This window comes from Manacus candei, unplaced genomic scaffold (genome assembly GCF_025592945.1).
Source record: "Manacus candei isolate 608988 ecotype Guabito, Panama unplaced genomic scaffold, ASM2559294v1 h1tg000057l, whole genome shotgun sequence".
In the NCBI taxonomy this organism is placed as follows: Eukaryota; Metazoa; Chordata; class Aves; order Passeriformes; family Pipridae; genus Manacus; species Manacus candei.
The window spans coordinates 14,019,935-14,047,737 of NW_026138105.1; the positions used below are offsets into that span (position 1 = coordinate 14,019,935).

Here is a 27,803-nt window from a genome sequence, read left to right on the forward strand (position 1 = left end):
GAGAGTGCTTGAACCCAGTGATTTATCTCTTTTGTTCCCCCCTTCCAGTGCTCATTAAAACGGGAATTTGCCGGTGCTGCTGCCGTATCCAGCTGAATGCGTGTGCTTCTTGGCTCCCAGCAAGGTCCTCGCTGTAGATACCGTGTGCTTTGGCAGCTGGGCCAGTCTGGGCTGCAGGATATTACGCCTGGCAGGGACACAAACCCCTTCCAGTTCCTGGAATTTGGATTGTCTCGCAGAGTGCTGATTAAGCAGTGCTTTCAATCTGCACCCAAGACAAAACCCTCGCCTTGCCCCTGCACAGAGGCTCGGCTGCTGCGTGGCACTGGGACCTGCAGTGGGTTCTCTCTCCCCGAGCTCCAGGGACAAAAAAAACTCCAAAAAAAATCCCAGATGAAAAGCTTTGCAGTTCCCGGGGCTGGATGAGCATTTGCTGCTCAGGGCTCTGTCTTTTGTGAAATAATAAATCACCAAAAAACCACCCCCTCCACAACACAGCCCCAGTGCCCTCCCCACCTTGGTGTGCACTTGGCAGCAGCTGCACCTCCCAGTCTGCCCAGTTAAGACATTCACTGCTGCATGTCCCCATCTGCCTTTTTAATCTGCTGGGAGTGAAACTGCCTTTACCAGCCTCACTAATGAGAGATTTGATAGCTGGGGTTGAGCAGAGGGAGGCAGCCTCAGTGTGTGCCACCCTGTGCAGCACGAAGGGCTGTCCTGGCCCCTGGAGCTGGCACTCCTGTCTGCATTCAGGAATGTGAAATAGGGGTGTCAGCAGGACTGGCAAACTGGAGATGGCACTCTGCCCAGCACCTGCAGAGGTGTCTGGTCCTTTGGGGTGGCCTGGTGCTGGAAGGTGAAGCTGAGCTGATTAGACCCCTATAACAGGCAGCCTGGATAGTCAGAGGGCTCTGAGAGCCATGTTGACACCCTGACGTGCCCAGTGCCAGCATCCACAGCCCAGCCCAGCCCCCCACAGCGTGTCCAGCCCAGCTGGGTCACGGGGTGCTGCTGCTCTCTGTGCTGAGGGATCCCCTCCTGCAGTGCTGCAGTGGGGCCAGAGATGCCTCAGCTGGGCTTTGTCTCCTTGCTGGCACAACTATCATCCCACCAGCTGGGTGGGGAGTGGATGGAAATATCCCCCCAGCACGTCTCAGTGTGGGCCGCAGGGCCTGCAGCATCTTGAGTTGCTTTATGTGAGAGAGGATGCCAGGAAAAATATACTGGCCTGTGCCCTGGTGAAACCAGGCCTAGTGAAGCGCAGGGTGAGCACCTTGCTGACCTGAGGCACTGTGGCCCAGGAGGATGATGGCAGCAAGCCCTGCTGCAGCTCACACGTGGCCACCCGCGCTGGCTCTGAGCACACTGGGAGGAAGATGTGATGGGCACTGCAAGCAGCCCCTGCAGCCAAACAGGCATCTTTGTGACCTGCAATAATTCAGTTGGCCCCTGGCATTGTGACTGTGTGGGATGTTGTGGGGAAACACACTTGATGCTGGAAGATAGTCCATGGCTTTCAGACTGCTGTCCCCCCCTCCCTGGGGACAGACACCTGGACACAGTGCAGGGAGCACAGCCCACTGAGGCTCTTTTCCCCTGAGATGCCCCTGGCTGGGCACTGCCAGCACAGGTCAGTGGTGGGGCCATGGGCAGAGCCCCCGTGGGCTATGACATGCCTAGTCCTTGGGGAACAAGCAGGTGGCAGCTCCCAAGCCAGCAAGTGGCTTCATCTCTAACAGAGAGAGCTGCTGGCCCAGGGACACACCTGATCACCAGGTCCCCTCCCAGCCGTCCCCAGAAAGAGACATCTCTGCCATCTGCTCAGCCCGCACCAAAGCGGGGTGACCCCGGGGCTCCCGGCGAGTGCCAGCCCCGCCGCTGCCCTGCCGGGGCAAAACCCCGCCCGCATCCCTCGCCGGCCTGGACCCGCTTCCCTACCCACGGCTGCCAGCAAGACCCCAGCCTGGGGGGATGAACAGGGCAGACGTGACCCTGGAAATCTCTCCCTTATAAGTGGATTGAACAACACCCCAGCCAAGAGCGAGGAGCAGCCCCCCGTGCCCGCTGGAGCGGCGGGCCGGGCTCTGCCCGCTCCCCCCGGCCCCGTGTGGGGCTCCGTGTGCGCCGAGCCATCCACCAGCCTATAAATCTCCTGGCACGGCTCTTTCCAAACTTCAGGACATTCCCCGGGGGAAGAGTTAAGATGCAGCCTGTGCGTCAGCGGCCGCAGCGGGCTGCCCGCCGGGGCTGAGCCGAACCTCCCGCATCTGCCCCGGCAGGTTGTTCGTGCGGGTCAATCCCAGCGCTCCGCTGCTCCTGGCTCAGTCCTCACGGTACGTAGTCGGGGGAACGTCCTCCCCGCTGCTCCGGGAAAGGCTGGCAGGGATGCTCGGAGGTGCATCGGCTGACGGATGAGGGCATATTCCAGCGTTTTCCTTCCTTTTTTTTTTTTTTTCTCTTTTTTTCCTAATTTTTCTGCTTTTGCCGTGGTTATTTTTCTTTTCCTGAGATAAAAGAGTCGTTAGGATTTCTCGACGACGGTTTTAAATCTTGCCGTGCGTTTCTTTATCTGTGTGAGATTTCTGTTTGTGCCGGGGATTTATTCAACACACCAAATTCCTGGGAAGTTACAGGGCAGGCGGCTGCAGCGAATCTCTCAGCATGCTCCTAATTAGCCCCTGCCCCGCAGGTACGTGCCATAAGTGAAAAAATGGGGGAGATTTTTTACTGATTTTACTTTTTTTTTTTTTTTTAAAAGAAACAACAAGAAAACCAATCCCCCAGATATATCCCTGACAGTCAGGGGGAAACTGCTGTGATAAATAAGGTTATTAAAGAGATTAATTTAAAAACATTTATTTTGAAAAGTCCAAAAAAAAAAAAAGAAAAGAAAATTAATTTCCGTCTTATTTTGGGAAGTGGGGCTTGCAATCCTGAGCGGTGCCTGTGTTGTTTTCTCTCCTAGATCCACCCCCTGCAGCAGGGACCGGCCATCCCCCTTGTCCTTGCTGAACTCCGTGCGGGAGCAGAAAGGCGCTGACGGGTCGCAGCGGGCGGGCTGGCATGGCTGTGCTGCACTGGCACCTGTACCTCAGCGCCCTGGGCTGCTGGGTGACACAGCTCTCCAGCTCCTTCCTGCTGCCCAATGCCACCGAGCTGCTGTCCCCGCCCGGGGGCACGGCCGCGGGGCTGCTGTGGGGCGCGGGGGTCCCCCGGAGCCGTCGGAAGCGATACCTCTCTCCCCACGACATGAGCGTGATTTTGGATTACCACAACCAAGTGCGGGCTCAGGTGTCCCCCCCTGCTGCCAACATGGAGTTCATGGTGAGTCAGGCTCCAGATGGGCAGTTTGGGGTCCAAGGCTGTGGTGGGGTCGAGGGGCTCGCTTTTGGGAGCCCAAATTAGTAGGGATGGAGCATCCACCCCATGGGGATGTCGGGATGCTGAACACCTGTCCCGGGGGATGTTTCATGTCCCCAGGGCAGGGCAGACACATCCAGCCTCTGCGCAGGAGGAGTGGAGCTCCAGAGGGAGATGCTTCCACATGAGGGTAGATTTAGGACCTGTGGTCCTGTGTCTGGGACACCTGGGAGCTTGCTGGCTGTGGGATGGCAGGATCCCTCCAGCTGAGCTGCAGAGGTAGCACTAGAGGAAGGGATGCGGCCACAAGCATGAGAAGCTCTGAGTCCAACCCAAAGACCAGGTGGGAGCCTCTCCCCTAACTGCAGCTGGGAGGGATGACCACATTCCAAGCTCCAGGGTCCTTTGGGAGTGTGCCCAGTGATGCCAGCCCCTGGGAGAAGAAACGTGCAGCAGTGGGTCAGAGAGGGCCTGGGCACCCTCACAGGGTCAGGCCCCTCCAGACAAGGGTCACCCTGAGCAGAGCTTTTCCCAAGTTGTCTCCACCCTGGTTGAAGCTCCTAACCCAGCCCTCAAGGGAGGAGAAATGGGGAGCCACCAAGAGGAGGGATTTCCAGCCTGCACAGGGTGGGACTCTCCAGGTAGGAGGTGCCATGTGCAGTTCTGCTCCCAGGGAAGGGACTGGAGCTCCGATGGAGCACCTGGGTGGTCCGTGGATGCTGGTTTGGGAGAAGCATGCAGCAGCCTGGTTTGTTTGGTACCAGGTCGGACATGCCCAGGAGCATCCTGTGCTGCTTCTTGCTTGGCCTCAATTCCTGCCTTCCAAAATAACTCACAGAGGCATCTCCCCAAAGCAGTTCAGGATGGGTGAGGAAGCTTTAAATAATGCATGAAGGAAGCAGCTGTGCTCACCGGTCAGTCGGTGGCCAGGGCTGCACTGAGGGCTGGGGACAGCTGTGAGGACTGCAGGGTTTCACCCCTGGGTGCAGCTCCACCTTCTTCAGGAGCCCATTCCTGCAGGGAATCACTCACACAGGGCTTGCATTGCTTCAGGGCATCCCTGCTCTGCCTGGGCAGTGGGCAGTGCCCAGGAGCCGTGGTGGCAGCAGGAGAGGCCCATCACTGGGCATGCTGCTGTGCTTCCCCTGGGCACTGCCCAGCCTGGATGCACATGTCATATTTTTTAGACACTCATGGGTGCTCAGAAAGCCCCCTGAGCACAATGGAGCAGGTTTCTCCTCTTCCCTCCTCTGGGAAGCCAAGATTCCTGGCTGCCCTTTTCCTTTCCCCTGGCCAGGTGTGGGATGAGCGGCTGGCCAGGGCAGCAGAGGCGTGGGCTGCGCGTTGCCTGTGGGACCACGGGCCCCCTGAGCTGATGAAATATGTGGGGCAGAACCTCTCCATCCAGTCGGGCAGGTGAGTGCCCTGGGGGCAGAATGAGCTCCTGGGAACCCCCCAGACCCCACAGCAGAGGAGGAGTAGCAGCAGCCCTGTGGTCAAGAAGCAGAGAGGCTCTGAGCTGGGCTTGCACAGGACTGGGATGCAGCTGAGAGGCACACCAAGCCCCTCTGGGGTGGAGAAGGGTCCAGCTCTTGCAGAAGGGTAAATATAGGAAAGCAGAGGTGCCCTCTGTTCATTTGAGAAGTGGGGCATTACTCCTGTCTCTGCCAGGCACAGGGACCAGGGAGATGTGGGTCCTAAATCTCTACCACATGGCTGAGAGCTCAGGTGTCTCCATGAAGGTCCAGGTCTTCTGGCCTTGGGCACAAGTGGGCTTGGCACAAGGCTGTCATTGCCCCCTTCTCCCCCAGGAATGCTTGGTCCTGATAGGCCCTGGCTCCAAACTGTTTCTCTCTCCTCAATGTGGAGCCTTCCCTTCCTCTCCTTCACCCACGGCCTCTGATGTGGGGGAGGTCCACATGGAGTGCCTTTCGCAGGTACCGCTCGGTCACGGACATGGTGAAATCCTGGCACCAGGAGCAGCAGCACTACTCCTTCCCCCACCCCCGCGAGTGCAGCCCCCGCTGCCCCAGCAAGTGCAGCGGCTCCGTCTGCAGCCACTACACGCAGGTGAGCCCTGCAGCCCCCACAGCCCCCGGGACCCCAGAGGGGGGCCCTGTGCAGCTCACAGCCCCTCTCCCAGCAGCAGCTGGGATCCAGGATCAAATCCTGGCAGCTGCCAGCTTCAGATCCTGGCAGCGTGTCTGCCGGTGGCAATGCCTTCCTGTCCCGGAGCCTTGCAGGATTCAGGCCGTTGCAGGGAGGTCCCAGGGGCTCACAACCCACTGAAGAGCAGCTGGGCCCTTCTGGCCTGTTGGCAAGGTTTCCATTACTTTTTTTAAGGCTTTTTTTCCCCTGCTTTGGCCTTTTTTCCCTTACTACACCACTGGCAACTCGAAGGTGGTGAGTGAAGAGGAAAAAAAAGCCCCTTTGTACTTTTGCCAAGTGTGAACCCTCTCCTCTGTGATGGAGCACAATTACAGCACCCAGCTGTGTTCACCTCCCTGGGAATGCAGCCCCTTCATCCCCTGGCACATCCCCCAACAGCCTGGCCAGCACAAGTTGAAAAACTCCCCAGCTCCTGTGCTCGGTAGCAAAGCTGTACCAACCCCTAATTACCTCCTCTGCACAGCTCCAGCCTTTACCTGAGCACGTGCATCCCCGTGTGGTTCCTCTATGTGGGTGCTCAGGGATTCTCGGAGTTGCAAAAGGGCAATATACACTTTTTAAGGAAGAAAGTCAGTCTGGGGAGGCTTTAAGAGGAGCTTCTGTCTCTGCTCGACCTCCCTGTGTGCAGGGTAAGCTGCTGGCCATGATTCAGGGTGAGGTCTGGGAGCTAATTTGGGTAAATTGGAGAAGTGACCCAGATGCTGCTGCTCACTCCTGTGAGCTTGGCAAGGCAGCCCCTTGCAGGGCAGTGCAGGCTGCAGGCAGGAGAGGGAGAGCAAAAAGTCACCCTCTGGTGACAAAGCACTGCCCGTGATGGGACAGCACCCGCCAAGGAGACTCAGGCAGGTGGGCTGTGATGCCCTGGTGGGACAGAGCCCTGTTCTGGGGTCTCGAGGTGATGGTCTGCGGGATGCCTGGGTGGATGGACATCTACAGTGCCTGTTCTCTGTCCTGGAACAGATGGTGTGGGCAACCTCCAGCCGCCTGGGCTGTGCCCTGGGCACCTGTGCCAACGTGCAGGTGTGGGGCAGCACGTGGCGTCACGCCATCCTCCTCGTCTGCAACTACGCCATCAAGTAAGTGCCTGGAGGGAACCTCCCTCCCCCTGCCATCCTCCCTCCTCTCACCGGTGACAAGTAGAGGTGTTGGTGCTCAGAGGTGATGCCCTCCTCTCTTTTTAGGGGCAACTGGCTGGGAGAAGCACCGTACAAGGTGGGGCGGCCGTGCTCAGCCTGCCCCCCCACCTACGGCCGGGGCTGCTCCAACAACATGTGCTTCTCCGGAGTCAAATCCAACCAAGTCAGCTGGTTCTAGGGCTGCAGCCCCAGGAGGAACCCCGGGAATGGGGTCAACCAGAATTATTTAAAACACTGACCCCCAGCAGCCCGGCTGTCCAACCTGCTTCATCCCCAGTGCCGCGTAGGAAACTGCTTTTCTAACCCACCTCTCCTGCAGTGCTCACGTCACCTGGTTGCTTCTCACTTTGGGGGAACTAGGGATAGTTCAGGTTCCTATTTTCTGAAATAGGGAAGGTTTGGGGGTGCATGGAGGGAGTGGGGCTGGCTGGCGTGGTCCCTGCTCTGCAGACTCGGGGGGCTTTCCCCACTGCCCCCCTCGGTGCTAAGGCAGAGTCTGGTGTAAGCAAATACCAAGATGTTCCCTCATGGTGAGCAGCTGGAGAAGTGGGGAACCCCGAGCGTGCCCCTGCTCCACAGCAGCCCTTCCAGCCACGGGGACCCAGCTCTGAGCCCCCAATAAAGCAGCCTGGAGACCCCCATGCTCGTGTCGGTCCTCCCTCACTCACAGGCAGAGCCTCGGGGTTACACCAAGCCAGTGTCTTTGCTCTGGTTTGGAGGGTAAACTGCAAAGTGGTGCAGAAGCCTTGGGTGGGGCCACGGGCTCTGGGCACAGGAGATGCCTGGGTGCTTTGCTCCATCGTGTGGGAGAAGCCAGCACTGCTGGGTCACCAGGTGATGGTGATGCTGAAGGGCCACGAACTCCCTGTCCCACCCAGGCCATTCCATGTGATCCTGCTGCCCTAACTCACCCCATTGTCCACATTCCCTCCCTCTCTGGAACCTCTCAGCAGTCAGAAAACTCAGAGGCCCCCAGATTTCCAGACCTTGGATCTGAGCATCCAGCTGTGTATTCCTATGCCACAGCCCTCTGCATCCTGGCAGCACTCTTCCCACTGCACGCTCCCTTGGGATTTGCTTTTCCATCCAGAGGAGCAGATGTCCTAAGTTTGTCCCCTCAGGGCTGCAGGATTTCAGTAGTTGAGGTGCTGGGGGGTCCTGGGATTGATGGGGACCCCTTTGTACCTCCTTCAGCCTGGCCCTGTCCTGAGATGTGCAGGGGATGTGGAAGGCTCTGCACTGCTGGACAATCACTTTTTCTCCTCTGAGTTCCCTATATATTTGGTGCCCTCTCAGCAACCCTTGTTGTATGTGGCCCTGCTTGCCTCAGGGCAGCCCCCAGGAGCCTGGAGTGCTCCTGTCATGGAGCCACTGGTGGCACAGGGGCTGCCACAGCCCCACAGGGACTTTGGGGACCCCACCCGCACATTTGCCACCATGAGGTCTGGGGTGCTGCAGTCCCAAAGGGAGCACAAATGTCTGTGAGTGGCTGGGGCACCCTGAGAGTCCCTCCAGTTTGGGGAGCAGAGGGATACAGGGAGGAGCTGCAAACTCCCTGTGCCTGGCCCAGCACTCAGGGTACCACCCTGCATCCCACCACAGCATCCCTGCAGCTCCCCATCCCCAAACAACCCCCCAGTTCAGCACCAGGCAGACAAGTCCCAACTCATGGTCGGGGCATTTTGCCCCTTGTGCCTCAGCCAGGCTCCACTCTGCCCCTGCCAGCCCCCACACTTGCCCCACAGCCCCTGGCCCCCCGTGCCATGTTTGTCCTTTGCTGCAGGTGGGCTCAGACATGGTTTTCCCACCGTGGGTGGGTGATGGCACAGAACTCGGCAGTGCCTGGGGCGCTGCAGAGTTGGATCCAGACACTCCATCTCCGTGGCCAGGGGTGAACCCCAGCCCAGCCACTGCCCTGGCCTTGACACTGTCTGCAAACGGGAGCCCCAAAAGAGTCCAGTAAAAGCCATGTTTGAGTTTCTAGCTTGGCAGCAGTTACTATAGCTACAGCAACGGCACCTTGCAGATTGGTTTCCATAAGAGCTTGGTTACTATTTAACATCTCCACCCACATTAGCCCTGATTAAGCGAATCAATAAGATAACAGGAGAGGCAGGTTTCCTCGCCCTGCCTCTCCGCTGCTCCCTCCTGCCTTCACCCAGTTCCTTAGTGAGAGACATTTTTATTTATTTATTTAGATTTCTTTTTTTGTTCCTCTACTTCCTCTGGTTTTTCCACCCCAAGTCCCCATAGCAGTAGCCGGCGAGACATGGTCAATGTAAGCACCCAGCTAAGCGCTAAGATGGAGGCTCCATATGGTGAGTACGGCGTTCCCATCGCCCGCGCTGCCGTCCCGGCGTCGCTCGCGGGGACCGGGGCTGCCAGCGGGCAGCAGCCCCCAACCCCACGCCCCAGCCCCGCCACGCTGCCTGGCCCCCACCGGCTCAGGCGCCTGCAAAGGCTGGAGATGGAGGCAGGAAAAGGGTTCTGACTGATTTTTTATGCGATATGAATACATCTGTATACGCGATTTCTCTCTCTCCCGCTCTACTTGGCCCGAAGAAGAAGGCACGTGCCCAAGCCGGCAGAGGGGCTGCTGGAGGGCTGGCAGCACAAGTGGCAGCAGCTTAGAGGAGGTGATGTGCTGCCTCAGGACATGCAGCCAGCCCTGGTGCTCGGGCTGTGGGTAGCCCGTGGCACAGCCGGGCTGTGTGAGCGGGCACAGCGGGCACAGCCAGTGCTGGGCTCTGCCGAGGGCCGGGGCTGAGCCGTCGTTACAGCTGGGCAGATTTCCCAGCAGGGAGTGCAGCACCTGGATGAACCACAGCCTCTGTGGTGCAGAGCATCAGGTGGCACGCTGCTGCCCAGGCTCCTGGCCTCAGGGAATGCTCTCTAGGCCTGTGCCTGTGCTCCCTGCATGGCTCAGCGGGCACCATCCCGGAGCAGCCCCGCGCCGCTTTGCTCCTTGGCTGTGCTGGGTGCCAACTGCCAACAAATCCACATGGGCACCAGGGCACAGGTGCCCCTGCCCGGGCTGACATCAGCTCGCTGTTATCCTCAGGACAGGTCAACTGTGCTGCTGCACAGCAAAGGGCTGGGGCTGGTTTGGTCCCATGTGATCTGGGAACACCAGTTCCCTGGATGTGGCCAGGGTGTGGAGTGAGGCCACAGCGGTTGAGGTGTCACAGTTATGAGGCTCTCCATCACTCTCCATGGCTCTCCATCACTCTCCATGGCTCTCCATCACTTCCTGTGGCTCTCCATCAGATCCTCATGGCTCTCCATCACTCTCAGTGGCTCTCCATCATACTACCTTGCCTTTCCTCTATTTTTCATGTCCTGCTTCTCTTTTCCTTTACGAACATGTGCAGCCCCCCCAGCCCACCTTCCAGCCAGGTGCCAGGAGGGCCTGTGGGACTCCCAGGCCACCTCCTCACACTTTGCTCATGGCCTTGCTTTGGGTGGTGGTTTCTCTTGCTCCAGACCTGCAGCCTCCTGTGGGTGCCACCTCCAGACCTAACCCACCCCTATGGTGGCATCCACGCTGCCCTGTGCATCCTGGCCCCAGTCCCCAACACTTCAGTACTCTGCAGATCACTTTATTTCAGATCACATCTCCCCATGGTGAGCCATGGGCTCATCAGCTTTTTGGTGGATCCATGGCCTGTGGCAATAGAAACATGTAGGAACTGCACAGGGTCTGTAGTAGTGTCACTGTGCTGGGCTGGACCAGGCAGCTGTGGTCAAGCAGTTATGAAATGCTGAGTTTTAGCCTGTTTTTATCAGGTTGTTCATTTGTGCATCCCAGGCCCACAGGAGCCAGGTCCCTGGAGGACCTCTGTTCACCCCAGCCTCTGAGCTGCAGGATACAGAAGTGGGACTGGACCTCATACAAAGCTGGACTCAGAAAAATGCCCAGTTTTTGGTCTGTTCAGTGCAGGTCGTGGCTTTGTGTCCAACTGGTGCTTCTTGGACAACATGCAAGGAGCCATGTAATGCAGGATGCTTGTGAACAGGTGGAACAGGCTCGATGCCTCTGAGATGTGCTAAGTGTCAGATCCTGGAGCGAGGGCTGGCCCAGGAGCAGTGAGTGCTGAGCATCCTCCATGCTGAAGTCCCTGCTGCTGGTGGGAGATGGCTCCTGGCCCACCCAGCTTGCTGGGACTGACTTGAACCTCCTTTGCAAGAGAAGGGGAGGCTCAAGGGCTGTTCCCATCAGCCTGGGAGACATGGTAGTGCAGGATGGCTGGATCTGGCTGCCCCCACATCCAGGGTGCCTGTGTCCAGCTTTGCCCCAGGGTGCAAAGCCAGCCTCATTTCTGTAGCGAGCAGCCAGCTTTGCCTGACAGAAGCAATGCAAGGAGCTGGACAAGCCCTTTAGTCACTTAAGATGAAGTTCCTCTGCCCACTTGCATCTGGCTCTAATGGGAGCAGCCTCTTGCCAGCCCTGGAACATCGGGGACCTAAAACACAGGCAAGCAAACATTTCTGATATTAATTTCCTCCTGATTTTTTTTTTTTAATCCTGGTTTTCTCCTAATTTTTCAGTCTGAGAGTCAGTGACTGAGCCACATGCTGAGCTTGGGCAAGTGCAGGCAGAGCCGGGTGCCGTTGGGTGGACGGGGAGGAATCGCTGCCCATCCCACCCGCGGCCGCTCTCCCATCTGCTCCCGGGGCCGAACAAAGGCTCCGACCGGCACCGCTGCCTGCGAGCCTGGGGCCGTGCGAGGGGGAGAGAAATAAAAAGTGTAACAAAGCGAGATGGGCCTCCCAGAGCAGAGCGAGAGGAAACTCAGAGTGTTGGCAGAAGGAGGGGAGCCCTCATAAATAAAACGGGTGAAAAAGTTATCCAAATAGAGGTGAGGAAGGGCTGGAGGGACGGGGGACCGGGCAGTGCTCCCCTGGCAGCCTGCAGCACTGCAGGGCTGGGATGGGGGTGGGTGGCAGGGTGGGCACAGCAGCCAGGATGCATCATCATGAAGATGGTAAAGTGGTGGCCAAACCCTTCCCAGGGCCACTGGCAGTTTTATTCCCGTGCAGAGCAATGAGGGGGCTCACACAGTGGTGGTGGTGCTGAGTCCCAGCCCAGCCCATCAGTGCTGCTCTCCCAGCCCTGGAAGGACAGTCCATTCCAGCTGGCATGGCTGGTAGATGCACACCAGGGTTCACCTTCAGCACTGGATGAGCCTTCAGCCTTAGAGGGGTTGCAGAGTTATCTTCAGTTTCCTTTGATAGATGGAAACATTTTCTGATTTTTCCTTCTCCCCGTCCATCTCGAGGGCTCTGGGATTTCAGCCTCCATCTGAAGCCAGGGATATATTCAAAGGGGGAATCTGGGCACTGGCATTCAGCCTAAGGTCTAGCCCTCTCTTTGCACTGGTGGCATCAGTAAGATCAGGGAGTGGGGCATCCTCCCACTGCAGTTACTGCAACCCTCCCATCCATCCCCTGCCCCAGACTGCCATCAGCATTCCCCCCAAACCATACCTCGGGGGCACTCTTTTCCCTCCCATCAGACCTGTGCCTCGTGGAAGGGATCCAGGGGATGCCCTGCCAGGTGGTGACAAAGGTGGCCTGTCCCCAGCACCCTGCACTGGCCCCTGGCCAAGGGGGGAGTGTTGCCACAGCTCATGGAGAGCCAGGGAGCTGAAGCACAGTCAGCATCCTCACCACCACGTGCTGAGGACAGGCTGGGAGCTGGAAAGGGCTCCACTGGGCAAACCAGTGCTAAATCCCTATGGGAATCTGCAAAGGTTGTGCAAGAAGGCAGGGGATGGAGAGAGGGCGAAGGCACCATCCTCTGCTGGGCAGCGAGGAGGGGATGAGCCCCTGGCTCCACCTTTGTCCTCCTGATGACGCTTGGGCACAATCTGGGCAATTGGTCTCAGTCCCAGTGCAGGCAGCACTGGGAGCAGCTCTGGGGTGCCCAGGGCCCGTGGTTACAGCAGGGCCCAGCGCATGATCAGGGCTGGCCCTGATCAGTAAAGCAGCTTTGGAAAATAGCTGAAAAATGTGAGACGTCATTGCTGCTCAGGCGTTCTGGTCAGATGTGGGCAACAGTTTCAACTGAGGAACACAAAAGGAGGCAGAATTTCCGAATATTTTTACTTTGCATTGTGAAGCAATTATTTTTCACTGCCAAATGCATCTAGTTTTTTACAGCTTTGCACTAGATATGACCTGAACTGAGCTTTTCCTCCTTGATTGCTCATGTCAGCTGCTGCTTAATTCCTCTGTTTACACCTCGTGCTCTGTGTCCATGGCCCGGAGGCCATCAGGGACCAGTGGGTGTTAGGACACCTGAGACAGCCCCCTTCCTTGTCCCCATTCCTGCTGTCCTTGCTGGCTGTTGGGGGAGGCTGTAACACTGGTGTGGCAAGGTCAGCACTTTCCGGTGCCTGAGCAGGGTCTTGATGCAGGCAGGAAGAAGCACAGGTATTTACTGGGATGCAAAAGGGACAATCACTGCTTTAGTGCCTTGGCCTGATCCCGAGAGTTATTTGCTGGTGCTTGGTGAAGGTTTCCCTGGGGAGGAGCTGGGGATGCTCCCCCCATTTCAGGGGCTGCAGGGATGCTGCTCAGTGTCACAGGGCCTCTGCACTTGCCCACAGGACTGTGACTTCTCCTGCCTCAGCCCAGCTGTTCACTGGGCCAGGGGAGTGAGCCCAGAGGGCTGCTGTCAGTGGGAAATGAGCTCTGGCTCTGCAAAGTGAGCAGCAAGAGGTTCTGGAAGGCTTGAGGAGTGTCTGAGATATGTTCTGAGCTTGGCAGGGCAGGTGTAGGTCTGCGAGTCAGACATACTGTGTTAGTCATCTGATGACATCTCTTGAATGGAATTAAAAATGTTTACTTAGCATGAGTGCAAAGGGATGGTGAGCAATGGTGGTCCCACAGACAGCAAGGGCTGGGTGAGTTTTGTTTTGCATACATCAGTATTTACAGCAGGGCCAGCAAAGGGGCTCAAGGCAGCACACAAGGCAGAGCCAAGGGGTGTGTCGGGCAGGGGGATGCCTGCAAGTGTCTCTGCCAGCAGGCCTGGGGTCAGAACAGGGCAAAGACTGCAAAAAACCATCCGCAACTGTTTGTGTTCGGGCTCCTTCTCTGTTTGCTTTCCTCAAATATTCAAGCAAACAAGGCTCCTGGCAGAAATGTATGTGGAAATGGCAAGTGTTGCAGAATTTTCATGGAAGGCAGGTTTCGAGGTAGTGGTTGTATTGTGAACCTGGGGCTGATGGCTCTGCTCTCCTGTGCTGGGCACGGGCACCACATTCCCAGCCTCAGCCTGAGCATGGACTGAAATTATCCAGCAAATCCCTTCAGGAAGTACATGCCTCAAAAAATAAAGGTAGGCTCAGGATGCTCCACTGAAGTTATGAGAGGAGCAGCTCCATGCAGAGCAAGTGGCTGTGGAAAGGCACCAGCAGTCAAAGGTTCCTGGCTCCAAAAAGCTGCAGGGTCTGTGAGGCCAGACCAGTCTTTCTATCCCAAAATGCTGCAGCCACCAGAGGGACTCCAGCTGCATCCACACAGTAACAGGAGCTCTGGTGCTGAGAGGCAGACAGGGACCATCACTATGGGCTCAAGCCCCCTGAGCCCCCAGCACCAAGGTGTCACTGAGGGCACAGTCAGTGCTGGCACCTCCTGATGGGAAGAGGACTGGCAGTAGGGAATGGATGACACTACATGCCTCCTACTGTAGGTCACCAAGCATGGCCCATCTCCTCTGTGACGGTGCTCTGGGAGCCCTGACACCTTCTCCTTCTCTGGACATCCAAATGGGTTTTGACATCCCAATTTCATCACAGCCCTACAGACCTCTGACTTTGCCCCGGACTTCCCAGGGCAGCACCTTCCCTGCAGCTTTGCCCATCCATCTGTCAGGGTGGGTGGCTCAGCTCCTGCCACTGAGCACAGGGCACCCAAACCCACCAACCAGTGGTGGGGACCAGTGGGCACCTTTCACCTGCCTCTGCACCAGAAACCTGTCCCGGCCATGGGTGTGTGTGAGATTTTATAGGCGATAACACCTGGGAAAGTGGGAAACACAAGGAGAGCCGTACACTCAGCTTCCTGGCATGGCCCAACGCTCTGGCTGGGAGAGCCAATGTCAACAGATAGACCTGAAGGAAGGAGTAAAACCAAATACCTGGGCACTTCTCAGAACGAGAGCTGTAAAACCTGCACAAACCTGAACAAGTGCCACAACACTGGTTTATGTGGTCAGAATCAATAGTCGAGCCCACTCAGCGTGTTTGCTGACACATAAACGACAGCCACCGTGCCATGTTTATGGCCCAGTGCCCTTCATGGAGGCTCCAGAGCCCGGCTCCTCTGCCCTGCTCAACCACTTCTCTCCCCCTCTGCTCCCAGGGGAGGCTCATCATTTTGCTGCACGGCCCCCAAGATAAGAGGCTGACACCCCATGGTTGATACCCCATGGTAAGAGACTGCTGCAGCTCCTCTCCAGTGTTCCAAGTTGCCCTGGCTTCCAGCTGGCTGGACAAGTCCTGCATCCCACCCCATCACCAGGGTGGCACTGTCCACCCCACCACTCCAGTGAAAAGCAGCGGCTCAGCATGGGAAGAGGATTCTCTGGTGCTACTGTCACCCAAGGAAATCTGGCATTGGGCTGTGAGGCTGGGCAAGGTGTCAGGTTAGTGGACAGGGCAGCACCAGGGAGCTCAGCAGAAGGCATAAAACAACACACACCCACATACACCCCGTGGAAAAGGGCCCTGCCTGTGCTGCAGTTTCCCATCCAGCTGCCTGGCCTCTCGCCTGCAGCCACCACGGCTTGTGAGCAGGAGCAGGCCCTGCCCCAGGGATGGGCAGGCTCAGCCAGGTGGAGGTGCCCAGGCAGGGAAGAGTGTGCAAGGCACTGATGGATTCCCAAGGGAACCAGCCTGGTGTCGGCAGGGCAAAGGCGGCATCAACAAATGAAGGGTGGAATAAGGAAGCAGGAGGGGCAACAGGACAAACACCCAGATCCACAGCCCTGGCTGCTCTCCTGCCTAAAGTCTGCTACCATTGAGGACTAAATGGTGGTGGGATGGAGGGGGTGGAAGCAGAACCAGGTAGTGCCTGTGGCTCATCCATGGGTGTGTGCCTGGGGACTGCCATCGGCTGGGAGAAGTCTGTGTTGACTTGGGTGTGTTTCCCTGTTATAGGCATTAAAAGCTGTGTGGAAACAGAGGGGTGAAGGGAGGTGTCATGGGGTTACACACAGTTCAGTCTCAGCCCTGCCCTTGATGCTGCTCCCTGCTCCATGTGGGAATGTTGGGCATCAGTCCCCACTGCAGCAGCTTCACCTCCAGAAAAAAGCCCAGAGAGGGCAGCGCTGGGGTAGCAGAGAGAGGTTTCTTGTAGTCTAGCAGTTGGAAAATCCCTTTTCTTCCAGTGGGCTTGTCTTGGATGGGCTGTGGGACAAGGCACAGCTGAAATCTCAGGCTGCCTGGGATAGGGAGCACCAGGTAGGCAACTCCCACCTGCCACGCTGCTTCATCCCTATGCCTCCTATCCCACACATCATGATGGTGGCTAGAAGGGGAGACCAAGGTTGTTGCTCAAGGATGTGGTGTTCTGGGTATTTATATAAAAACATTTTAAAGAGAAAACAGTCAGCCCCTCCCTGGAGAAGGAGTCAGACCCACTCCCGCTGTCAGACACACCCAGGCATGTTTTCTGAATCAACCTCCAGAGCTGCATGTGTGGCCAGGCACCCCCTGCCCAGAAGAAACCTAGTGGCAGGCCAGAGAGCAGGGTGAGGGCACCTCTGAAAGGTGGCCCAGAGAGCAGCAGGTACTGCTGCGGGTGCAGCTGCAGGGCACAGACCCAGGACCACCTTATAATTTTCCTCTGGGTAGCGGCCAGAACCCTTTAAAACCTGCAGCTCTGCAGCACAAACTCCTGCTCCCCATCAAATCTCATTGTGACCAGCATTAAGGGATTAGCCAGTCCCTGCTGCTGCGCTGCAGCCAGCTCCTGGGCATGGCTCGTGCCCCGCTGCCCACGGGGGGCTCACCCACGGCTGGACAGCCCCATCCAGGGGCAAGACTCCCTTAGCTCTGCCCACGGAGCTGAGCACCTCTGGAAGATGAATGGCAGCAGATACGACCTGCTCCAGGAAACTCCAGGTACCCCCCGCGCTCCCCTCGGCGCTCGCAGCACGGAGAGAAGGGGCTGCGTAGCCAGGCTGTGTGAGTGAGGGGCACCAGCACCCCCAGGGCCTCCCGTGGGGATTTGAGCTGCCAAAATGTGCTTATTCCCACTGGTATTGCTGGTTCCCACCCGACGGGACCCCGCACGTTTTGCTTCGTGCGGGGTGAACGTGCCAGGTTTGTGGGTGCTGATGGCTGATGTCCCCAGGCTGGTTCTGGGGCTCCAGAGAGAGGCACCCCAATGTGGGTGGCATGTTGGTGGGTGCTGTGACTCCTGGGGGAAGAGGTGGTGGAGTTAGGCTGGCATCCCATGGACACTCCAGTGACTGCCTGTGCCGTTTGCAAAATGATTTAGTCATTCTCAGCCCAGCTCCCAGTGTCTGGCATTACTGCCCTGTGCTGCAGTCTCAGCAGGCCTGGGGACGGATCCTGCCACTTGCAGCACAGCCTCTGCTCCTGAGCCACATCTGCAGCAGGACTTACCCAGTCCTCATAATGAAAGCTTAAAAGCAACTAAGAGAAAAACACTTCCAACTCTAACATTACCAGTTGCACGGAGTTCTTACCAGAGTAGATTTTGGTTCCCCCTCCATGGCCCCCTCCAGAACTTGTCCCCCTCCAGCCAGCTCTGTGCTCAGCCCCAGCACTCACAGGGACCTTGGTGAGGAGGTGAGGAAACGAGGAGGCTGAGTGGGCTCAGAGTGCTGCTGGAGGAGCCGCAGGCACTTGGACATGTTTTATTCATCCCGAGCCCTGCACCCCTGTTGCCTCACAGAGCCTCATCCCCAAAACACCCCAACATCCCCCCTCCACCCTGGGGCACAGCAAAAACCCTGGGGCTCCTCTGGCTTGAGCAATTCCCCCCAAGCAGGGCCTATGCTGGCAGTGGGGTTGGTGCCTCCTGTCCAGCCTGTCCAGCCTGCACCCATCACCACCCCACGGGACGAGCTCCCCACGCCAGGGCTGAGTGGGGAGCCACGTGCTGGGGGCTGCTCCCAGCAATACCTGAGCTCTTTATCAGCTGGCAATTCATTTAGGAAAGTTCATGGCTTCAGTGTCCCGTGATACGTTCGGTAGAAATGGTTCATTTCCTCAAATGATGTAGTTTATGGTCATAATATAGTTTAATATTTTTATGATACAAAAGGCCAATGGCACTGGGTCTTACAGGAATGCAAAAGGAAAAATAATAGCATTATCCAGTCTTGGAGACACAGGTCAAATACTCAAAGGCTAATTAGCAGTTTCCCATGTCTTGGCCCTGTCCTGAGATGTTCCCCCAAAGTTCAGCTCCCCAGCTGGGAATGACTTTGCCAGCCAGCCCAGGGCAGGAGGAGGGCAGCTCGAGCAGCCCACAGCTTGGGGTTCAGGAAGACACTTTCTGCCCTTGAGGTGCCCTTGCTTGATCCTCCCCTGGGGCCATTGGCTCAGACTGTCCCCCTGCTACCCCTGTCCTGCTGCAGCTCAGCCTCCACCCTCCTCCAGCCCCCCCAGCAGCTTTGCAGATTTTTGCCTTGATTTTGAGTGAGGGCTGATCCTGAGAGCCCCAGCAGCCCCTGGAGGTCACTTCCAGGCGTGGCTTGCTGATGCATCCACCTTTGCAAAAAGAAATTTAAAAAAAAAAAAAAAAGTAAAACTTGATGTGTAACCATTGTTGATTTTGGCTGTTCTCCTCCCCCTATTGCTCCACAGCTGGAACGATTCAGGGGCTGTTTCACGTGTGTACAATGAACATATAATGTCAACGAAACGCAAGAGCCCTGCAAACAGCTGGCAGGGCTGAAGGCAGGGACTTGCTTGCCTGTCAGACTGTGAGCTCAGTAAGAATCCTCGTCCTGGGAAGCTGCAAGATTACTTCAGGTCCAAAGGGATCACATCCACCTGCTAAACAAGTTCTCTCCAGGTCCAGAGTGGGCTGCTGAGTTCCCTGCCACACTAAACAATTGAGCTGGCGAGGCACGGGGGGCAGTAGGTGCTTGTTGCTGGCAGCAAACCCTCCTCCAGAGCTGCTGCTTCCCTGTGGCTTCTGCTCCCCCATTTAAATGGGGCTTAAACCACAGGCAAGCAACTGCCAGTGCAGACAGTGAATCCAAAACAGCACATGGCAAAGTCAGAGATTTTCTGGATTTCCTCCCAGATAGGCAGGAGAGTGTTTTGCAGGAAAGTGGTTGAGTCTTCATTGGGTTGGGATTTGGATGGAGTGCAATGCTCCTGCTGTAGGGGCTTAGGGGGGCAAGTGGGATCAGTGGTGGGAGCTGTAACTCGAGACAAATTGCAGCCTGTGATGTAAAGGAAGGAGATGAATCTAGCAGTTCCTCTTCCTCACTTGGTCTTGGGCTCATTGGGCAATTTTACATGAAAACAGAGCAGCCAGATTTCCACAGCCTCAGGTCCCAGAGGCCAGATGCTGTTTTCAGGGGCTGCAGTACAGGCAGGGCGATGTTGATACACACCAGTAAATGCCCTGGCATTTTTGAGCACAGCTGCCCTTCTGGGAACAGCTCAGACTTACTGTCCTTGCATAATAACAGCTCCCAAGGGAAATAATAATTACTTCCTCAAGAGTTCAGAGCCTTTGTTAGGGCAAGATAATAAACCCCTTTCTGGTCCTGGGATGAAAGGCACACACGGTGTTATTGCTAGAGCAGTATATCCTGAAATGGTCTGACTGTCCCCAGGTTTGCAGCTCTTTCCCTACCACATTTGCAGAGCAGCTATTTATTTAACTCCAATAATTGTCTCCAGCCTCAACATCCATCCCAGCTTCGGCTGAAATGCACATGTTGCTTTTGGAGAGGAGTTCAGGCAGAGTCTCCTACCTCCTTTGAAGTGTCTCTTCCCATGCACATAAACTGCCTTGATTCTCCACACGGGGCTTTTCGTTGGTTTGGCCCCATTTTGATAACTTTGGCATTGGTGAGAAACAGCCTGAGGCTGCAGGCTGCCTCTGTCACTCTGAGCTGTGCTGGGGAGCCTGGGCTGCCACCACAGGTCACAAGCTCATCAGTGACAGCGTGTCTGGGGTCTGCTCAGGGACTGCCTGTCCTGGGCATCACCCCAGCCCCAAACCACATCTGTCCCAACCTCAGTGGCAGGTGCTTCAGCCCTGGGGAAAGTAAATCACTAAGAGTGACTTGCTGTTTAACAGGACAGTAAAACTGCCCCTTCCCCCAGGCATGTGGCTCTGGTCTCCTCCTGCCTGTTGGTGCTGGAGCTTTTTGATCCTCCTCCCTGTCTGGAGCTGGTGGATCATTTTGGTTCACCTCCACAAAGCGTTTTGCCAGGACATGGATGTGCTGTGTGCAGCTGGCAAGGGGCAAACAGACCCTAAGCAACTTCTGCTGAATCACCAGTTTTCCTGGAAGCTTGTCTCTGCTCCTGGGGGGATGGACACGGGAGCAGACCCCTGTCTGTGTGTCTGTCATATGATTGCCCAGAACAGAGGCAAAGATCTGCTCCTTGGACTGGGGGCTTGTGCAGCTGCACTGACCTGTAGGCCCCCAGCCCCTAACAAATTCCTTGGAGCTGCTTATTAACATACTGTCAGCTCTGCTCCAGAGTCACGCCGAGGTAGAAGGCAGAAGGATTTGACAGTGTGGCCTAAATATCCCTGTTTACAAAAGTCTGACAAAACACAAGCCCTTGGCTTTATCTTTCCCATTTGGAAAGAGTCACAGAGCAAATATACTCATGGCATGGAGGGAGGGGGATTTATATTGACTTTAGAAAATGCTGTTCTTTAAAAACAGGAAAAAAAGCTCATCCTCAAGCTGTGCAGACTGGCTGTGAGACCCAAAAGTCCTGTGTAGAGGCTTAAAGCCTGCCTGCTAATCTGTAGCAGTTCTGTGTGAGCAACTCAAGCAGTAAACTGCTCTCTGTTAATTTTTTAATGCAGAACAAACAGGTCAGGAAATGATTAGCATGAGAATAAGTTGAGCTTAATTGGGAGAATCAGAAAAGATGAGAGGGAAGAGGCAAATTGGAGTTATCAGTTAACCATACAGAGTGGCTCTGCCTCCACGAGCTCATGTTCCCTCTTGCTTTTCACCCCCTCTGAAGCTGCTTTTTTTCCCCCCTTCCCTTATTTAAATCATGAGATAAAATTGCTGGTATAAGCACAATGGAAGTCCTTGTTTCACTTTCTCGGTTTCTATCTGTACTGACTGGTCAAATGAATTGCAGGTGATAAAACTCCTACCTGGTTATTCCTGATGGTCCTTCCCAGAAAGGGAGCTGCTGACATTAAGTGCAAAATCCTCTTTGTGCAAGTACCAGTGCTGTGCTCCAGTGCAAAATTTCGGCACGATCCTGGCAGATCCAAGGACTGAGCAGAGGCATCTGTGGGCAAGGGGAAGAGCAGTCCTCGGGACTGCTTGGACTGGAGTTTGGTCAGTGGTCGGAGATCTATATTCTCAGATAGGCAGGACTTTGTCCACAAACTGGAATTTGAAATTTCAAAGGGGAAAAAAAAAAAGGCAGAAGGGACCTTTGCATGTGTGGAGATGACTCTGCTGGTGACGTTCCCCCAGGACTTTTGTTCTTTGTCTTGTAACTGGGCTTCCTGCTTCCCCACGGCTCGCTCGGTGACACACTGATGGGCTGGGCAGTGGCCCTGACCTTGTTCAGGGTTTTCCTGCTCTAGAGAGGTTTCAGACCTGAGCCCATCTCTGCTTCACTTGCATGCCAAGAAAAAGCCATTCCAGCTCCACAGTGGCCTTGGAGCTGGGAGTGACATGAGAGACGGGATCTGCAGCAAGGACATCACCAGTGAAAGATGAAGTTGGTCCTGCTGGCTCTGGGCACTGGCATTTCTGCCAGGCATTTCTTAAGAGTGGGGAGCTGGCAGGAGGAGATCAACAGGCATAAAAACTGGAGACAGGTTCAGCCAGTGGCTAAGGAGAAGCTTCCCATTAGGACAGTCAAGCATGAGCTGCCTAGAGAGGCTGTGCACTCTCCATCCTTGGAAGTGTTCAAGACCCCACTATATAAAGCCCCAAGCAACCCATGCTGCTCTCACAGCTGCCCCTGCTTCCAGCAAGAGGCTGGAGTAGAGACTTTGAGGTCCCTTCCAACGTCAATTATTCTCTCATCCTACAAGACCCTGTTCAAGAAGTGCCCGAGGAGCCCTGAAAGAGGTGCCTGATCACCCACTTGACATGAAGAGCTCAGATGTAGCTGATGGCATCCTTACCAAAAATGCCCTATTAAATACTCTGTTCCTGATTCTCATTTACTGAGAAGCAGAGATCTTATTTTCAGGGAATCCCCTTTAGCATTGCATGAATTTACCAGTCAGGGATATATAGATAAGGCAGAATTAGTGTTATGATGTGCCAGTGTGGGAAAGGATTTACTGCTCAACAGATAAAAATTAAATACTCACTTGGCATAGAACACTTCATGCCCCAGAGCTGTCATGGTCTGCTTTGCAGCCATCTCCTGACACAGGAAACAGTGGGTGGAGGGACAGGAGGGAGGAAGGGGTCTGGGAGCAGAACTTCCCTGGAGCACTTGATCTGGGAACAGCCTTCACCAGCTAGTGGGGTTTTGCCAGCTATGAGTTGTCTCTCTTGGACTAAAAATGACAAAACATCTTCTGTAACCAGAAGTGTTTGAAACAGCCCCACAAACAGCTGCTGACTTGAACATCTCCAACCTAAAACATCTGTGGGGCCATGGGGTCCTGTTGGTGAGTCCAAGCCATGACTACATTGGCAAGCTGTCCCAAAACCCACCACACAAGGATGTCAGGGGGAGACAAGGACTCCCCAGGCAGAAGATCCCAGGGGATCATCTCCCCCAAGAGCCTGTGCCCAGGGAGCAGCCGACGCGTCTCCATCAGAGCCCATCTCCAGGGCATGGTGTCCTTGGCTGGTCTGGCTGCGAGAAGAGGGATTTGGGAGGAGGCACTGGTGACCCACAGAGGATGGTGGCAGTGAGAAAACAACAGTGAACACAATTCCAGGCGGAAAACACCACGTCCCATTGACAGTCCCAGCCTTATGAGCCACCTAATGCTCTCCAAACTTCCCCGCTCCTTATCTGCCGCTCTCCCGCACACGCTGCCTCTCCAATTTCTACTCCTGGCCCTTTTAATCCTTCCTGCCTGGGGAGCAAACAGCCTTTGCAGCCTCCTTGCTCAGCAGGCTATTGAAGTAAAAGGTTTGTTTTGATGAGCAGAGCAGAACGGGCCGTGTTTTTACAATATTTTACCAGACGCTGTGGCAAATCCTGCACATATTTGACCTGGTGTCTGTAGCATTTATCTAATCAAAGGGATCACTGTGGCCTGGCCAGGATTGGGATGGAAGTCCCTGGGGTGAGGCTATGGAGGGGGCTATGCTCCACCTTAGCATCCCCATCCCAGTTTGCACATCGTAAAAACAATTTTTGGCCAAGACTCTGTCTGCTTAAGAGAAGAGCCACGTGAGTGCAGAGAGTTCTGGCCTGTCCCTCAGGAGAACTGGCCAGATGACTGTTTTACCTGCAGCAAAGGGTCATTTATCACCAGCCCCAAGTGAGAAGGCAGGGGCTCTCCCCTGAGCTCAGATTCACTCCTGCATACCAGAAGCCTCAGGGTAGAAGAGCTGTTTAGAAGTGTTATGTAGGTCATTGTTTTTGGGGGGGCAAGGGCTGCTTGAACAATTCCTCGTCCTCCTAAAATGTGAACAGCAAATCATCACTAGCATCACTGCCCAAAGGCATGAGCTACTGTGGAGCCAGAGACCTTGGTGTCACACCGTGGCCCAGGTGGCTCAGCAGGGCTGGCACTGCACTGGGGTGCCTGGGAAGGACAAACACAAGCAAGTTGGGAGCTCAAACCAACAGTGCTGGTTGCGAAATCCCAGGGATGTTTTCAGTGCAGAGCGAACTGATACCGGGTCATTAATTGCTGGTTCTCTTGTTCAGTGGTCGATTAAATCCCCACTCAATGATCTCACAATTGCACTGAAATGTCTCAGTTCTGGCTGAAGTGGAGGAGTGATGTGCTCAGGGGCAGCTGGGGAGGAGAGCACCCAGGTTTAGCAAGGAGGAGAGCACAGGCAGCTCTGCTGCTTGCTCCAGTCAAGGGGGTCCAGCACCAGCAGAGTCAGACCCGAGGTCTGGGCAAGGCAGCAGAACCATTGTTGGTGCACCTGCAGAAGGAAAAATCCCACTGCAGAATAGAGCTCTACTGCATTTTAGCACGTCTAATTTATTATTGATTATTTATTATTTAACGCATCTAATTAAAATTTTAAGACACACCAGTCAAATCCCGAGGCTGAGGGTGTCCAGCATGGAGTGATTTCAGTCATGGGACAGGAGCTGCCCTGGTGATTCCCAGGGTGCCTGTGCCACCCTCCAGCCCCGCTCACTGCTTGGGCACGGAGAGTGGGATCTGTTTATGGGGCATCCAGATGCTGTAAAACCTGATTTATAGGGAAGTAAAAGGAGTCATACGCTTTGCTTTACATAGCAACGTGTAAATTGCCAGGCAGGAGCTGACCTTCCCTGACCGTGAGGGAGAGAGAAGGAGGAGTGGGAGGGATGGAGGGAGCAAGAGAAGGGAAGAGCAGGGGTGAAGGCAACCAGTGATGGGGAGGGGAAGGCAATGACAGAAGCCAAGAGCAACCTTGTTCTGCTGGTAGGGTTTTCTACAAGTTTTCCATCCCAGGCACCATTAAGACCAACATTCAGCATCAAGGTCAATAGCCTGGGAAGGTGTTCCCTTGCTGGTGAGCGCCTGCTCCCGTGGTCCTGCCCGTGCCCAGGAGGAGCCAGGATCAGCAAAGTGCCTTGAGATTCCATAATAAACAGTCAACAACAATCACTGCAGCTCCACCAAAAAAAAAAAAAAAAAAAAGCTTAGCAGCATTCGGCAGTGGGTGAGATGATTAAAGATTAACCCCTGCCTCCTGCCTCCACCCCTCTGGGGAGTATAGGCCTTGAGGCTCAGCAAATCCTTTCAGAGAAATATCTGAAATAAAAGACAACAGATAGGGGACGCAGCCAAGGCAGAGGGAGGCAAGAGGGCCAATAGCCTCGGACAGGGGAATCGGTACAATCTGGCCCGTGTTTGCTGATGATAATGCGCCTTTCCAAAGCCCTAATAGACATGGAGATGGCAGATTATAGCGCAGCGCTGGACCCGGCGTACACCACCCTGGAGTTTGAGAACATGCAGGTCCTGGCCATGGGCAACGGTGAGTCCCCTCCGCCTTCTCCCCTCTGCTGGGGTGGGATGAGCCGGGGGCTGCCGGAGGAGAAGTCCCTGGGGTGGCCACCAAAATGCTCCCAGTGGGGCTGGGGCACGGCAGGGGTGTCAGACAGGGGACTTCTGGCAGCTCATGGGGGGTTTCTGCTTCCCCCAGGGAAAAACAGAGGTGTCTGAGCAAAGGCGTGTTTGGGGTGGGTGGGATGGTGCCCTGCAGCCCAGACACCTTGGGAACAGGCACACAGCAGGAGTTGGGTGGAATGAGAGGTCCCCACCAGACATTCAGCCCAGGGATTAGGCCTGGGGCTGGACACGGTGGGGTCTCACCTCCCCCAGACCCCAGCCAAGAGAAAAGCCTGGCCAAAAGATTTTGAGTGAAACGCTGCTGATGGTTCACCAGACAGATGACTCAGCCTGTGGCTCCAGAGCAGAGAGCCAGCCCCAGTCCAGCAGCAGCTGGAGATAGGTTTTCCTGGAGCAGAAAGGCATTTAGCACCTGGCAAGGGTGAAAATCACTATGAGAAGTGATTTAGGTGCTGTCCCCACAGCTGCTCTGAGGCCATGGCCCTTCCCTTGTGCAGTGCTGGGGTGTGGGGTGGCATCCCCTTCCCTGTCAGCACTGTGGGGCCAGGAGTCTCAGCCCCCAGTAAGAGGGACAAAGGGACATCGAGAGGATAGACAAATGTTCCCATCCCTTCAGACGGGTATGATCACACTTAACCACCCAGGATTCACACTGGCCCACCCATTTGGGGACCCAAGAGTCCTGGTGATTAAATGCTCAAAGATAACAGAAGATTCCCCTCCAAGTCCTCCTTAAAGTCTCTCTAAATGTGAGGTTAATGGCTAAATGCAGCACACCACAGAGAGCGACCCTCCAAGCCCTTTCCTCCTGTGTGTTGTGTCACCGAGGCCGCTGGGGCACCTCTGTCCCAGAAGGGCTGTGCTGGTGGCATGGACTCTCCCATCACAGCCTCTGTGGGTCTCCCCCAGGTTATGCTCTGCTCCACCAGGGATGTAACACCGTGGTGCCAAAGCAGCTCTGCTGTGCCATAACCTGCCACCACTCTGGGTCTCAGCCCCTTCTTCACTCCCACGGTCTGGTCCTACCCACCCAGGTGCCTCAGGGCAAAAAGCTGCCCCCTCCGGCTCTGCTGATGTCCATGGACACTCAGGGACAAGCCCAGGCCTTGCTCCCTCTCTGTGTCTCTCTCCCAACCAGCAAGCATTTGCACAGGGGGCTGCGAGTCGGCTCCCCTGGACCGAGGGCTCTCTGGGGCAGAGAAACACGATAATTTTATATGACAAGATCAGGTGTGATGTGACACACACTCCAGGGGTGGATGAGTCAGCTGGGGCAGGCAGCACCAACTCCTCTCCTCTTCCTCTGCCCAGCTCCAGACCAGGGACAGGTCTCACTTCCAGGGCTGCTTTGCTGTGCCCATGTCTCTGCCTGCAGAACCTCCACCTGTAGAATCTCTGCCTCCTTTTCTGGCCGAGGACCCAGAGCTTGGTCCCTGCCCTGCACAGTTCTGCAGCTCCAGCCCTGAGGCAGCTGCTCAGCAGGGAGTTTGTCACCATCACAGGCCAAAACTAGTCCTGTGTTCAGACAGGCTCTGGGACCTCTTGAGGAGCTCCTGTCCTGTCACAAATCTCAGCTGCGAGGTCTCAAAGCCCGTTTTTTTCCTTTTCCCCATTTACCTCAACTCCAAATCAATCCCATGAAGAAATGCTTGACTGCAGCAGTCAGAGCCCACGTTTCTGGCACCACAAAATAAACTTAATTAGAAAATTATCTATTAGGCAATGATTTCATTGTTGTTGGCTGTTAGACCAAGATGTTGCAATTTTTCTGATAATGGTGCCAGTTTTTCCTGCTCTATGTTCATCTGATTACAGTGTGATAGACTGCTAAAAAGGGATTTATCTGGGCTGTCACAGATACAGAAGTAATGTGATTACAGGCAGATCAGCCCTTGCTCTCTCATCTAAGTCCTACGTTTAGCTGAAAGTGGAAATTTAACTTTACTTCTGGAATGACCTGCATGCAGCTGAGCCCTCAAGAGGAAGGATGTTTTTAGAGGCAAGCTGCTCATAGGGACAGGAGACAGCCAGAATGGCCTTGGGAGGAGCTCAGGACTTTGGGAGTGGGGAGAGGAGCTTTGCCCCAGTGTTGCTGCACACAGGGAAACGCAGCTGTGTGACAGGGTGTGCCAGGCAGGGACATGGAGAGGCAGCCAACTGACTCAGAAAGAAACACAGGAGAGACATAAGGAATTACAAAGACAGAAAGCAGGTAGGGAAATGAAAGATACTGCCAGAGCCAGGGCTGGCTCCAGAACCCTCCCATGCTAGCTCACTGCTGGGTCCACGCCAGTCACTCCTGCTGAGGGATGGCATGAGCAGGATGTGCAGAACCTGCTGCAACACATCTTCTGCAAAACAGAAGTTAAAATTGCAGCCCTGCCCCAGACAGCCTTGCTTTGGCTTCACCTCCCCCAGCACCCACACTTCAGCTACCACTTGGGACCAGCTTTTTTATGGTACCCAGCCCCTTTCTGCTGGGTGCCAAGAGGGAGCAGCTGTGACCCTCCCAGGGTGAGCGTTAACTGTGTCCCTGCCAAACCCAGAGACCAGGGACCAATAGACTCAAGCATTAAAAATCCCAGTAGTTTCTATGGCTTTGTAGATCCTAGGTATTATTTGCAACTGGCATTTCCACTGAGGCAGGGGAATGTGCCTATGCTGATACAGAAAACATACATGGGAGGGGACAATTAGATC

General features: G+C 55.4%; 2 protein-coding genes across 3 annotated transcripts in view; both read left to right on the top strand.

Moving 5' to 3' along the window:
- The first annotated feature begins 3,063 nt into the window (after positions 1-3,063).
- R3HDML (R3H domain containing like) lies at positions 3,064-6,843 on the top strand. Its single transcript, XM_051803065.1, has 5 exons — positions 3,064-3,324; positions 4,658-4,776; positions 5,298-5,430; positions 6,490-6,605; positions 6,711-6,843. Exons 1-5 carry the CDS (start codon positions 3,064-3,066, stop codon positions 6,841-6,843), a joined length of 762 nt encoding a protein of 253 aa, XP_051659025.1.
- A 1,924-nt stretch (positions 6,844-8,767) lies between these two features.
- Positions 8,768-27,803, top strand: part of HNF4A (hepatocyte nuclear factor 4 alpha) — a 34,772-nt gene continuing 15,736 nt past the window's right edge. The window contains exon 1 of one of the 2 annotated variants that reach the window (XM_051803046.1): positions 8,768-8,983. In XM_051803046.1, the coding sequence (XP_051659006.1) occupies positions 8,935-8,983 (49 nt within the window). In that variant the 5' untranslated portion in view covers positions 8,768-8,934. Of the gene's footprint in view, positions 8,984-24,730; positions 25,009-27,803 lie in introns of those variants that run through there. The other variant, XM_051803045.1, reaches the window with a different exon arrangement.